The 15,081-nt window shown below is 37.3% G+C and overlaps 1 protein-coding gene across 3 annotated transcripts in view; it reads left to right on the top strand.

The window, feature by feature from the left end:
- rbfox1 (RNA binding fox-1 homolog 1) overlaps positions 1–15,081 on the top strand; it is a 463,109-nt gene that overhangs the window by 153,739 nt on the left and 294,289 nt on the right. For all 3 annotated transcript variants that reach the window (XM_049467915.1, XM_049467914.1, XM_049467919.1), the window contains exon 2: positions 9,197–9,238. In XM_049467915.1, the coding sequence (XP_049323872.1) occupies positions 9,197–9,238 (42 nt within the window). The remainder of the gene's footprint in view (positions 1–9,196; positions 9,239–15,081) is intronic.

Raw genomic sequence — 15,081 nt, 5'->3', positions numbered from 1 at the left:
TTGAAAACAGAGCTGTTAAACCTTTTTTTCTATAGTAAATTCTGTGTAAATAGCTTTTCCAGTGGGTCCACTAGCATTAGCATTATATTAAGGTTATCATCAGTGCTCGATAGTACATTACATCACAAAGATTGTAAAACAAGTATTTAAATAGCAGAGTCTGTCTTCATGTCCTTACCTAAGCCCCTGTGAATAGCTACTGATTAGCATTAGCTGGTTGCTAAAGGAATGTGGTAATCAGTTTTTTTTAGGTAAACTGTGTAAATAGCTTTTCCAGTGGGTCTGCTAGCATGGCCAACTAGAGCCTAGCAATATATCAATGTCTTATTGTATTGTGAAGATTTGTTTTATATTAAGGTTATCATTAATGCTTAAATTAGCGTGTGATTATTTACTGTTCATATTGATATCATGAAATATACTGTTTTTACCAAATTTGAGAAATATATTGTGGTATAAATGTTGTCCATATCGTACAGCCCTATGACCGACTCTTATCTATTTTTTAAACTTCATTACTAAATCTCTTCCTAAGCCCCTGTAGTTGGCTAGCTACTGACTAGCTATAGCTGGTTACTAAAGTAATATGGTAATCAGGAGTGTAACTTGAAAACTGACCTCTTAAGCTTTTTTTTAAAGGTAAACTATGTAGCTTTTCCAGTGGGTCTACTAGCATTGGCAACTTGATCTGGGCAATACATCAATATCTTACTGTATCGTGATGACAATGTGCTTTTTTAAGATTTTCAAGTTTATCATCAGTGCTTAAGGAACATTGACCCGATGGTACATTTCATCACAGAGATAGTAAAACGATTATTTGAATAGCAGAATCTGTCTTTGCTGATGCCCTTGTTACCATACCACCCATAACCATTAGCAAAGATGTCAAGACAATAGTGTGAATGCTTTGCTGGTAAAAAAAAAATAGCTCATTGGCAGTTTTTGCTAGTCGTTGATGATCAAGGTGGTTGGAAATCTGGACATCCATACAAAATGCTATATGCTATGATGTTAAGCTTGCTGGTTAAACTGATTAACCAGGTTAGTTTTAGACTGGTATAGTATTTTTTATTTATTGTCAAGTCCTGCTGGAAAATAAAATCTGCATCTCCATAAAAGTTGTCAGCAGAGGGAAGCATGAAGTGCTGTGTAAGATTTTCCGGGAACACAGTGGATCAACACCAGCAGATGACATGACTCTCCAAACCATCACTGATCATCAGTAAATTTTGCATTTCATTTGCATTTCATCATGGGACCAGAGTCCAAGATGCTCAAGGTCTAGTGTGAAGTTTCCACCAATCAGTGATGGTTTGGAGGAGAGACATGTCATCTGCTGGTGTTGATCCATTGTGTTATATAAGTGTTGTTGTTTTTTTTTTTGTTGAAAATATTACAGCAATTTATTCTTCTTTTCTCTGCTGACAACTTTTATCTTTTATAGAGATGCAAATTAATTTTTTTCAGCAGACAGATATCAGACTTGGCACATTGCCCACACTGCCAATATAAAAGTAGAAGTTGTTCTTAAATAATATTCTCTAGTGATTTGGGGATTTTTTATGGCTGTAATCCATAATCAACTACAATCATCAACAATAAAGGAAATAAACGCCTTAAAATAGATCAGTCTGTGTGTAATACATCTACAGTATATAACATATGAGTTTCACATTTTCAGTTTCTAAATAACTAAAATAATGGAGTTTACAATGGAGAACGATACAGCAGTAGGCAGCTGTTGATTGGTGTTGATTGGTGTATTTTGGTTTATTTCTTGGACCACGTCACACGTCACCTCCTGTGGGTTTTTTTTTCAGCTCTGGGTCAATCCAGGACAGCAGTGCAGTGCTGACGTCCTGTGTCCCATAGCTCCGAGGCACTGCTTTTCCATCACCAGTAGGTCCGGGCCGGTTTTGCCGATTGCGTTTGTTGTCTGGTTTAATTGATTTTCCGTGGTGACGCTGCTTGCGTTTGCCATTGTCTCCTGTTCTATTTCATTTTTCATTTTTTTTTTTTTTTTTTTTTTTTTGCCTTTTTTCTTTTTTTTTTTCTGCGCTGTGTTCCCTCTGTTCCGGCAGACCAGTTCAATGCTCTCTTCTGTGTCAGCTTAATAAGCCCATTCTGCTCTGCTGTGTCCCTTCGCCTGGAGTCAGCAGAGTTATCCGTACTTTTCCTCCCTCTTTTTTTTTCTTTTTTCCCTTCACGCTGCTTTTTTCTGCATGGCTAAGACGTACGACACGGACGGAGGTGCGGCACTTGACTCTTCCTCGCTGCGCCGCTCCCTCTCCCCGTGCTGTGCTCTCGGTACTCTCTGTACTCTGAATGCCAGCTGAGTGGAGAAAGGGGGCTTGGGGGGTTGGCAGGGGCTTAGATAGAAAGAGAGAGAGAGAGAGAGAGAGAGTATTCTTGGTGAAAAGAGTAGAAAGAGAGAGAAAAGGGGGAGAAAAAAAAGGACAACAAGAAGAAGAGGAAAGAAACAAGCCCCTGGCGGGTCCTTTTGTCCTTTCGCTCACATCGGTGCTGCTGTTTGTGTTCCCATTGTTCCTTTTCCTCTTGATTTCATCTGGAAAGCATCATTACCGAACAAGGGTCTCTTTGGTGCTGTTCTGAAGTCGCGCCGCTTTTCTCCGCCGCCGCCTTTTGAGCGATCGCTCTGTCTGAGAGGGGCTTTAAATTGGTGTAGGGCAATTTACACTGGACGCGCTTGATATCAGTGCCACAAATCACATTTAGCTTATGTAGTAATAACACGTTTCCAGTATTTGATGAGTGAAAAGGGCCGGAGAAATAAGCAGTTCCCACCTCACCACTGCAGCACCACAGGCCTGGGAAAGAGAAGCAAAAAGAAGAGAAGAAGAAAAGGAAAAAAAAAAAAACGTGGCTGGAATAAAGCTGTTTCTCCACAGTTCATCCTAATGATCTGCAAGAGCCCTGCAGCCCAGACAACACCGACACCACCGACACCACCAAAACAAGAGGCCTGTCTGCCGAAAAAAAAAAAAAAACTTCCACTGGCCACTTTATCAGAAACATTGAGAAACCTTCCTTCTCCTCGTTGAGATACCTTTGCGCCATGCTGTTCTGTGTGTTTGTGTGTGTGGCTGTAGACCAGTTAGTAGAGGCTGTAGGCCATCTGTCGGTGCTAGCTCGAGTTTTTTCGCACTGCTGTTTTTAGCTCAACCCACAGAATTTCGATGATGTTTAGGTCAGTAGACTGTAAGGACCATGGCAAAACTTTCAGCTCGCAACTCTTGAGGTAGTCCGTTGTGGATTTCCAGGTGTGTAAAGGATCAGTTTCAGATTTTTCTTTTTTCTTTTTTTTACAGAAAGTGTTTGCCATGTTTGTGTGCTTCCAACAACACAAGTCCACAAGTCCACAAAATGACACATCCACCCCCATGCTTAACAGTTGTATTTGCTCATTTTTAAATATGTATAAGCTTGAGTTGTTTTTGATATCTATGGATCCAAGACAGAAAAAAGCTTTCAAAGTGCACCACAACTCAAAAAACATGTGCTAAATGTTTCTGAAGGACTCTTGCCTTTCAATTCCAGCAATCCTACAAACAGTTTTCCCAAAATATGTTCATAATCCCCCTTCACCTTAAATAAAAAAAGGTGTTTTAATTACATTTTAATGTGTTCTTATAGCTTTCTCTGACTTTGTGGGAATTGGTAATTTGATTATTTAGAACATATAGAACCACTCTAGCGCACCACCCCTCAATCCCTCAACCCCCACAAGAGCCAGACCAACTAGATCAGATGAAGAAATGCCACTTTCTGGTTTCTGGTTGAGATCTTTAGACAGTACACAGCAGGATTAGACCCAGTAGACTTTGTCAGAAGGAGGGATCTATATCTACTGTTCATGGCAAGTCAGTAAATGAGGGAGATGTTTGTACTTTCAAATAGTGAGTTTTGTGCTTCTATCACAGTTAAGCCTGAACTAGCTTGTTTGTGCTAACACTAACGTGTGATAAATGCTCAGTGTGTACACGGCTTGGCCATCAACAGCTTTTTTGCATAAAGGTGACAGAGCCCTTTAAAAGCCCGTTCTGAAAGCGACTTGAACGGTCAAGAATAGAGCTGTAGATGCTGATATTTATGGATCCAAGACAGAAAAAGAGTTTTCATTTAACAAAAAAGAACTTCTAAATGTTCCCAAAAGTTTCCTGACTTTCCATTCCAGCAATTCTACCAGCAGCTTTCTCAAAGTACTGTATGTTCAGAATCTCCTCAGCTTCACTTTCTCTGGCTTTGTTGGCATTGTTAAGTTGATTTTTTGGAACGCATTGAACCACTCTAGCACCACCCCTCACCCCTCAACCCCCACAAGAGCCCAGACCAACTAGATCAGATGAAGAAATTTCACTATGTGGTTTTTGGTTAAGATCCTTAGACAGTACACAGCAGGATTAGAGCCAGTAGACTTCTTCCGAAGGAGGGATCTGTACCCACTGTCTGTGACAAGTAAGCAGATGAGGGAGGTTTAAGTTCTTTCAAATAATGAGTTTTGTGCTACTATCGCATGTACACATGACTTGGCCAACAACAGCTTATTGGCATAGGTAATAGCTAAGTGACAGAGCCTTTAAACAGCCCGACTAGACTAGAACTGTCAAGAATAGAGCTGTAAATGCTGATATTTATGGATCCAAGGCAGAGAAAGAGTTTTCATTCAATAGCTCTTTCACAAAGGATGTTTTAAAAAAAATCTGCTAATGTTCCTGCTATGTTCCTAAAAGTTTCCTGACTTTCCATTCCAGCAATTCTACCAGCAGTTTTCTCAAAGTACTGTATGTTCATGATCTCCCAGCTTCACTTAACTTCACCTAAACTACTACAATGTTTTAATTACATTTTAATGTGTTCTTATAGCTTTCTCTGGCTTTGTGGCAAATTGGTAATTTGATTATTAAGAACATATAGAACCACTCTGGCACCACCCCTCAACCCCTCAACACCAACAAGAGCCCAAACCAACTAGACTACCGTTAGAGCCAGTAGACTTTGTCTGAGGGAGGGATCTGTACCTACTGTCTGCACCAAGTCAGCAGATTAGGGAGGTTTTTTTTATGCTTCTATCACAGTAAATCACGAACTAGCTTGTTTGTGCTTACACTAACGTGTTGCAAATGCTCAGCATATACATGGCTTGACCAGCAACAGCTTATTTGCATAAAAGTGACAGAGCCCTTTAATGGCTCGTTCTGAAAGTGACTGAAACTGAAATATGTTTTGTATAGCCTATAAATCTATTCTAACTTGTGTAGAAAGAGTTATAATATGTCTTCTTTAACAAAAAAAGTTTTTTTTCTTTCCACATAAATAGTCATTCTCTTTGCACTGTTCTTAACAAAGTGTAGAATTGTAAAGCCATTATGCGCTAACAAGCTAACTATGGTCTTAGACCTTGGTAAAAGATTATTAAGATTGAGAAGGCTCAAATCTTTTGAGGTGCCCTTTTTTTGTATTTTTCTTCACAAATAGTACATAATACATTCTGAAAAAAAGGAGATTGGTTCTTTGTATTTGGTTAACAGCATTGATTGATATTGTAGTCAGGAAGTGAACAGTAGAACAGATGAATGTGATGTTAAAAGGAGCTGATGAATTGTACAGCTACGGTCTATACAGTAATTATGAATGTATGCAGTAGGCGTTTCTGTTAGAGAAGTGGGTGGTGAGTGTGTAATGACTTTAAAAGAAATCGTACTGCAGATATAATGGAATTAATGTGTGTTTAATATTCTTTTCTTGAGCAGTTTGTTCAGATTCTTGTTCTCATATATAAGCAGTAGCAGTTCTTTTTTTTTTCTTTCTTTTTTACAGAGTTTAACGGAAGTCAGCCAGTGTGCTTTTTCTCCATATCCAGTGATTAATCTCAGAAACGGAGCATGCATGAGTTCAGATTTTCCATTAGAGACGAGGCCTCACCTCTTGAGCGGTGGGGCTGCACTTTGCTCACAAACAGTGGCTTTGCGGGGTTACCTGTTAGCGGAAGGCTGGCGGCTAATTTGATGTGCAGATATTTTCTGGTGAAAAGGTTAATGCGTCCACTTTTTTCTCCTCTCCCGTTCGTCTGATGGCATCGTATGAAAGAGATTTCCCCGGCCTTTTTTTTTTTTTTTACTCCCGTTTTATCTGCTCGTCCTAATCCTCTTCTTGGGTGTTTCCAGCAGCCGTGTCCAGTTAGGAAATGAAGGAAATCTCATTCCGCGGCACTCTGAAGCCGGGCCTAATAGGTGATGGGTCCACTTCAGAAACTGGCTAAGTGGTCGGAGTGGAAAGTGAAACTGTAAATGTCATTAAACTGGGAGAGAGGCAGTCCTTCACAGATTCTGTTTCTTGGATGAAGCCGGGGTCAGTGAGGTATTGATGGGTTGGAACCAGCTGGGATTTGAGTGACCCAATCAGTGTAACTGGGTCTGGGATGGTTCACTTGATAACTGCCCCGGCAAAAAAAAAAAAAAAAAAAAAAAAAAAAATATATATATATATATATATATATATATATATATATATATATATATATATATATATATATATATATATATACATATATCATAGCTGTTCTATAAAAAAACACATCTCCATTTTTTTCTTCGATTTGTAGTTTACTAAATAATTTGAAAAGACAAACTGTCTTTTTATACTGTGCCAAAATTTCTTGATGAACGGACCAATAGAAACTCTTCAAAATGACCTGAAATAAACTCTTTTTACTTTGACTTCCATTGAAAGTTTACAAGGTTTTTTTCTCTCTCCTGTAAAGTGGCTGTTCTGGACATAAGTGTTTTTCACTGTACAGTGACGAATATATCTAATTGTACTTAAAACATATTGACTTATGTACTTACTTAAAATATATAAAATGTTTAAAAGCAAACTTTGATCATACTTTATTTTTTTAAGTACAATATAGTGTATTTAAGACAAAATAAACTACTATGAAGTACATTTTTAGTTTAATGTAATTCAATATACTTCTAAAATATCCATTTCCTAATATACTTTTTGTAAATTTTTAGCAAAGTGTGTAAAAAAAAAGCAACTGTAGTGAAGTGTAGTACACTTACAGTGCAATGTATCACGTAACTTTTTTAATAGTTTTTCTTTTTAATTACTACATTTCAAAAATGTAAAGTAAATTTGTAACAAAAGTTGTAACAGTATATTAAAATCTATTTTTATACCCAACGAAGTATAGAAGTACACTAGAAGTGTGCTTTTTACAAAAGACAGGAACAAGATGAATATGTTTACTCAACTGTAAATATATTGTGGCGGCTCTGGGTTGGGTGTGTGGCTGCCTGTAGGCATGTTTCTGTTCTTGTGTGTGTGGGGCCTTATGTGTTTTGTTGTGCTGTGTTGCTCCAGCCTACGTAGCTGGTACCTCCCCCGTAACCTAGGGTATGGGGAGGGGCCATGCAGATGGGTGCTGTTTAGGGCACTCACCGTAAAGTAAGTGAGTGGCGAGTTTAGTCACTGGGTTCTGTGGGTAGCTTATTTGATAGGTTGGTTTAGCTCTCCTAGTCTTGTTAAAGACTGTAAGTGAGTGGCAAGCCTGTTTAATAAAAGAGCTTATGAGCATTCATCATGAGTCTCACGGGTCTTCCTTCCTCTTCCACGCCACAATATTTTACATCGGTTCTTAGTGCATTTCTTATATACCTGGTGTATAATAGTGATACAGCTGTAATACTCATTAGATGTATTAAAGCATATTTAAAATATGGGGTCACATACATGAAGCAGTATGTTTAAATGTTTCTTAAGTATATTTAAAATAGTTCAATTTTAGTTAGATGAAGTACTTTTAACACAATTTAACTTTTGTACTATTTTTATACAATTAAATCTAGACTAAGTCTAGAGACAAAATTTAGGTCTAGAGAAACTGAAAAACAGGTTGTAACAGACACCAAGGCAATGAGATAATGCTCTGTAGAGAGGTGCATGATGTCTGTGTCAGGTGCATTCTGGGTATCATAGTCCTGAGGCCGAAGATTGCAGGTAAAGCTGAGTGTGGGAGAGACACACATAGAAACAAAATTTTCAAAGTTTGGGTATACCTTTTTTTTAATGTTTTTCTTTATTTCTTTATTTAATTTATTTACCACGTTGTAGATTTATATTAAAGATATGAAAGCAATTAGGGACACATATGGAATTACATAGTGAATAGTGAAAAAAGTGTCTCCTGCATTCGTTCCTGTAGAGCTTCAATATAGTTTTCAGTATTAAAGTTGATGTCCGTAAGTTTTGGGATTTGGGGGATTTAGGTCCCTCTCTGGTGAGAATGGGTAATTGCACCGAGCTGATGCAGTCTTCTTTCAAAGCGGATGAATCCGATTCCAGGTTATGTTCAGTCAGAGAGAGAGAGCGTGCTCCGTCGGAAACTACACTCCTTCGTTTTTTGGTTTTACTATGAGTGAATGAGCTACTGAGCTCTAAGTTTCCTCTTCTGAAGTCTCCAATGCTCCACCAGCTGCTCTCGTTCGGTAAAACTGAGCCGGATCCTCTTTTAGAGGCTGTACGTGTAACGTGGCCAAAAGAACTACCAAAACAAACCCGACTCCTCAGTTTTTAGTCGTTCCAGCTGACTGGTACCATTTTTTTCCACTCTTTTTTCCATTTTTCATGCCTCTGCTTTCAGTTTAGATACTAAATAATACGGACTGCCACTTTAAATATTTACATTGTAAAAAAATCATAAAAAGATTGAAAACACATTGAAAAGGTGAGAAGAGGTGTGTCCAATGTTTTGACTGGTTCTGTAGGTTTTGCCAAATTGTTCACCCATTGCTGGCATGTTAAAATATAATGCACCTTAACACATAATTTTGCTATAGCAACATCACTACTGGTGGAATGCTGGGAGGTCTTAAAGTGGCCGGGAAACAAATGTCCTGCCTTTTCATTTCCATTCTCGTTTTTTATTTATATATTTATTTATCTATTTTATATATACATACATATATATATATATATATATATATATATATATATATATTGCTCCCTCTTGCATGGCAGTACAGAGTGAACCTCAAGTCTGACAGATCTCATTTTCCTGCTCCTCAGCCTGCTCTGTTTGATTGACTTGTAATTACTGGGGGGAGGGAGGTGGGCTACAGTATTTGGAGTGTAATGTGTTCCTATAATTTGTGTGTCTCTTTTTTGACAGATTCCAGGGCAACAAATGAGTTGTGACGCCGACCAACTCAGGGTAAGAGACACTGCTGCAGCGTTGTTAAGCTCGTCTGTGTGTGTGTGTGTGTGTGTGTGGGCTTGGATACAGTATTTGTTTTTGTTTGCAGTATATGCACAGTATATGTTGTGAATTTCACACAAAACCCTTGTATCTCCATTTTTGGTGGTTTTCTCTTAGTGTTCTTTAAATCTGGTAATATATATATATATATATTTTTTTTTTTCACATTATGTCCAGATTTTGTGATGAATGGACCAATATATTAAATATTCAATGCTTTATAATGACTTGGAATATAATTGTTTTACATCACCGTCCATTAAAAATTCTAAATATTTTATTTTTTCATTTATAAAAATGCCATTTTGGAGATGTGAGGTTCTTGTGTGTTGTTTTGTGTTGGTTTTATAGAGCTAGCTTTGCTTTTTGTGTGAAATATTGTGCAGTATATGTTGCGGTTGTGTGTTAATCTAAGCTTTTCTTGGTTTTTGGATTCAAATCTGGAATCTGGTAGTATTTGGTGTGATGGATGTCCATATTGGTCATATCATGTAAAAATAGAGCTTTTTATGTGGTGCTGTTTTATATTGCTATACAGTATATATACATTTATTGTTGGATACACTGGAACCTTTTCATTCAGAGCTCATTCCGGTAAGTGAGTATTATTGTTCAGTTGATTAATAGTTATCAGAATGGTAATTTTTGTTATAATCAGCAAAAAATCTATATTTTCTTACACACTACACTACACTAGCCTCATGTTCCTTGTTTTTATTGGCTCTTGGTTTTGTTTTAACTGCTGGTTTACACCAAAAAAAGATATATATTGTGGATCTCCTGCTGGTAAAACAGAGCATTTTTGCCATATTGTCTGTACAGGGGTCAGCAATAAAGTTTGGCGGCGGGCCAGATATTTTCCAAGACATTTCGTGGCGGGTCACAAAAAAAAAATCTGTATCAAATTAAAGTATCCATGTGTTTTACTTTAAAGTATCTACCCACATATTAAACAATATTAAACCATTTTTCTTTAATGCATTTAATATCATTCATATTTTGCTTACTGTTGAATAGAGTTTGAAAATCCATGACATATGATATGTATACCATGAAAGAAGTCACTACACAAAAACTTATAGTGATGATAATGACCTCAGGTGAGGGTGAATAATTGCAAAAAAAAAAAAACAATATTAGGGTACATAAGGATAATCAAATATCACAGGATTTTGAAAGACCAATGGCTTTTAATTGTTAAAAATTAAATAATTAACAAAAGACATTGGAATTGGAATATGAAAAATGTGGACACACCTTAAATTTAGTGTTTTTTTCTAGTACTTTCTTGTCAAGAGTTAATTACTTGAATTTCTTGCCTTTTAATTGTGAATAGCCCTATTTGAATACTACTCAGGAACTACTTAACTGAAAAGTGTAGGTCAGTCAAGAACTTTGAAAGTATCCTCAAGTGCAGTTGCAAAGAGCATTAAAAACATTATGATGAAACTGGCACTCATCAGGACCAATCTAGGAAAGGAAGAGCAAGAGTTTCCTCTGTTGCACAGGATAAGTTTATTAGTGTTACCAGCCTCATAAACTGCAAGTTAACAGCTTTCCATATAAGAGCACCTAAATGCTAAAAAAAAAAGATTTTTTTTTTTACACTTACGTTACTACATGATTCCTTATGCGTTCATTAATAGTAATAGTAAAAGTAATAACAACACTGAATAAAAAGGTGTGTCCAAACTATATAACTCAAATCAACATACCTAACCTATCTAATGAGGTAAATTAATTTGTTTAGGTTCAACACTATAATGCTAATAAATGCTAATTTAAGTTTTCAAAAGTTAAGATGCTACAAAGATCCCCAAATACAAAGCTCTGCAGTCAGGATGTCGTCTCATAGCATCAACTCTTGAATCAGGGAACACATTGTTCTGTTTAATCTCCACGGGCTCTCAGTTAGATACTGCACAACTTTTAAAACACCTCCTCTTACCTACAGAGTCTTAAACGGATTGGCATCCTTTTATCCTACTGATCTTCTTCACTCATGCAGCCCTGCCCGTGCACTCTGTTCCTCAGACGCAGTTCCTCCCGCTGTTCCTCGCGTTACACAGTGTTCAGGAGGTGACAGGGCTTTTAGCAGTCCTGCCCCGTGGCTGAAGATCAGCCTTCCCCAAACCTCAGAGATTCACACAGTGTTAATGTCTTTAAATCCAGGTGTAAAACTTTTCTGTTCGCTCAGGCCTGCTGTAAAACACTACACCTGTTTCATTCTTTAATATTCTGTACAGCGTCCGTGAGGGATTTAAAGTACACTTTAAATTAAAAGAAGCAGAAGCAGCAGTAGTAGTAGTAGTAGTAGTAGTAGTAGCTGTAGTAGTTGTACCAGTAGTAGTAGTAGTAGTAGTAGAAGTAGCTGTAGTAGTTGTATCAGTAGTAGCAGGATTAGTAATTGTAGTAGTAGTTGAAGCACAGTAATAGTGGTAAAGTACTTGTAATTCTATTAGTAGTAGTAGTAGTAGTAGTAGTAGCTGTAGTAGTTGTATCAGTAGTAGTAGTAGCAGTAGTAGCAGGATTAGTAATTGTAGTAGTAGTTGAAGCACAGTAATAGTGGTAAAGTACTTGTAATTCTATTAGTAGTAGTAGTAGTAGTAGCTGTAGTAGTTGTATCAGTAGTAGTAGTAGCAATAGTTGCAGGATTAGTAATTGTAGTAGTAGTTGAAGCACAGGAATAGTGGTAAAGTACTTGTAATTCTATTAGTAGTAGTAGTAGTAGTAGTAGCTGTAGTAGTTGTATCAGTAGTAGTAGTAGTAGTAGTAGTAGTAGCAGTAGTAGTAGCAGGATTAGTAATTGTAGTAGTAGTTGAAGCACAGTAATAGTGGTAAAGTACTTGTAATTCTATTAGTAGTAGTTGTAGTAGTAGTAGTAGCTGTAGTAGTTGTATCAGTAGTAGCAGGATTAGTAATTGTAGTAGTAGTTGAAGCACAGTAATAGTGGTAAAGTACTTGTAATTCTATTAGTAGTAGTAGTAGTAGTAGTAGCAGTAGTAGTAGTAGTAATAGTGGTGGTAATGATAGCAGTCGCAGTGCCAGTAAAACAAGTTATACTAGTAGCAGTTGTTGCAGCAGTAATATTATTATTAGTAGTAGGAACAGCTTTTGTAATGGTAACAGCAGTGAAACTAACAATAGTGATAGCAGCAAGAGTAGCAGCAGTAGTAATAGTAGTAGTAAAAGTAATATTAGTTGTTTTATCAGTAGTAAACTACTAGTAGTAGTAATATTAGTAGTAGTAGTAAAAGTATTATTAGTGATAGTATTAGTAGTACTAGTAGTAGTAGTTGTAATATTACTAGTGAGTGGTATCATAAATTGTAGTAGTAATATAAGTAGTAGTAGTAGTAATAGTTCTAATATTAGTAGTTGTATCAGTAGTAATTGTAGTAGTAGTATTATTAGCAGTAGTAAGTAATATAAGTAATATTACTTACTAATAAGTAATATTAGTGGTTTGATCAGAAGTAATAGTAGGATTATTAGTAATAGTTGTAAAATTGCAATTGTATCAGTAGTAATAGTAGTAGTAAAAGTAAGGTTAGTAGTAGTATTTTCAGTATTAGTAGTAATAGTAATAGTAGTTGTAATATTACTTGCTATAGTAGCAATAGTAGTAGTAAAATTAAGCTTAGTAGTATTAGTAAAAATAGTAGTAGTAGTAGTTGTAATATTAGTGGTAGTATCAGTAGAACTAGTACTAGTAGTATTAGTAGTATTAGTAGCAGCAGTAGTTATAGTAGTAATCATACTAGTAGTAGTAGTAGTAGTATTAAACTGTAGTAATAGTAGTATCAATAGTGATGATAGCAGCCAGTAGAACTAGTAACAGTGGTAGCAGAAGCAATATCAGCAGTAGTAATAGTAGCAGCAGTTGTAGCAGCAGTACCTGTAGTAACTGTATAGTAAAAGTACTATTAATAAAAAAGTTCATTTTAAGGATTATCAGTAGGAAATTTGTCATTTTTTTTTATTGATAGCAGCCAATACTGAAGAAAAAAAAGTGGTATTGCATCATCTCGTCTCTGCAGGAATCCCGTTGTAAAAAAAATAAAAGAAACTGAAAAAGAATTAAAACGTCGCGTTTTTACTAAGCGTGTTTTAGGCGGAGTTATTTAAGCATTTAAACTCTGAGAGTCTGATAATAATCACAGTGTTAAACAGAGACCTTCCTTTCAGCAGGAACATTTATTCCTGCACGGTCTACTGTGTCCAGATAAAAAATACAACAAAGCTCACCTCTCCCGCTCATTCAACTTTAATCACGGCACACACACACACACACACACACACACACACACACACAGATCTGCTCACATGCTGGCCTAAAAATAAAGAGAAAAAGGCTAAGCTGTAGAAGTGTCAGCTCCACTCGTGATGAAGAACCTCTTCAGCATCTTCATCTTCTTCAAACGTGCGCTGCCTGGTGCGCGTAGGTCATCCACGTACACGCGCTGGATTGTATGCGGCCCCCTCCCGGCTCTGCTCGGTACGGCGGCGATGCGGCCGCGGGAGCCGCAGGGAGAGGTTTGCGTAACAGCGGTCGGCAGGCTCCGGGCTCCTCTCACGCCGACCCGCTGTAATCCATCATGGTTTTGTTGAGGGATTTTTTTTTCCGTAAATCGGAAAGGGGCGGAATGATTAATGCCTCCGAATGTTCCCACTCATACTCCGTCATCATTCTAATTCCTGGAGCCTCGGCGCACTTGTTTATTTGTCTCTAATGATCTGAACTTTCTGGAAATTTTTTGAAAAATGCTGCAGACCTATAAGAGGCAGATCAGGATTGGAAAAACGATTTGTTTTGTTTTGTGAAGATTTATTGGAGATCCGCAATTTAAGAATTCAGTTAGTTCTTTCAATTGTCATGTTTTAAGTCGAACCGTAGCTTTTACTAAAATAAACTTTTAGAATTGTGTTGAATATTTCTTTAGTTTAGTACACAAATGTCCAAACACAGCTATAAACGGAAGATCACAGGTTCTTGCAGCTCCCGTTCATGTGGCCTTTCTCCCTCCAGGTGGGTAGATGGCGCTCTCTCCCCATCACACTCGAAAGGTGGCGCCTGGCATCACGAGGCATCTGTGAGCCGATGTATAGAAACCTAGTCGCTGCGCTTTCTTCCGAGTGCGCTGGCCGCTCAGGCATTAAAAAAAGAGGTGTGCTCAACCGCACCATTCTAGGGTCCCAGACGCCACTGGTAACAGGATTGCACAAAGGGGTGGGACTACTAGATAGCCTAATTGGGAGAAAAATGGGGAAAATTCTGAAATAAATTTATTTAATAAAAAGAAGATAAAGATCTGAAAATAAGGTCTTCTAGGTCCTCCAGGGTTGCAACAAGTCTTATTTAAGTGCTGTTCATCTGATAGTGTACAGTGTTTTTGTTGATTTAACAGATCTTGCACAGTTGTTTCCTCTGACAGAGGCAGTTCTGGTGATCTATTAAATGTTGCACGTCCCATTTAAGTGCTGTTTATCTTTTGATTGAGACATTTTACCAGGTCTTTTAAAGTTATTATGACTCTAATTCAATTGTTCTTTATCCGATGGGGGCTGGGTTTCGTAGTCCACCAGGTCTTGCACAGTTGCTTTGGGTTTTTCTATGCGATGTTTATCTGATAGAGACAGTTTTTGTCTTTTTCCCGGTATTGCATTTTTGGTTTTTACAGGCCGTTGTTTGGTTCCAATCCTTTTCCTGTCTACTTACAGTATTTTCTATTGGATTTCCCATTCGTTACACAAGAAAATGATCTGTATCTTCTAAAAATATATATTTTAATTGCAGT

Source organism: Astyanax mexicanus, chromosome 19 (genome assembly GCF_023375975.1).
Source record: "Astyanax mexicanus isolate ESR-SI-001 chromosome 19, AstMex3_surface, whole genome shotgun sequence".
NCBI lineage: Eukaryota > Metazoa > Chordata > Actinopteri > Characiformes > Acestrorhamphidae > Astyanax > Astyanax mexicanus.
Note: the sequence above shows the minus strand (reverse complement) of the source record. Positions and strands in the feature narration are given on the sequence as shown.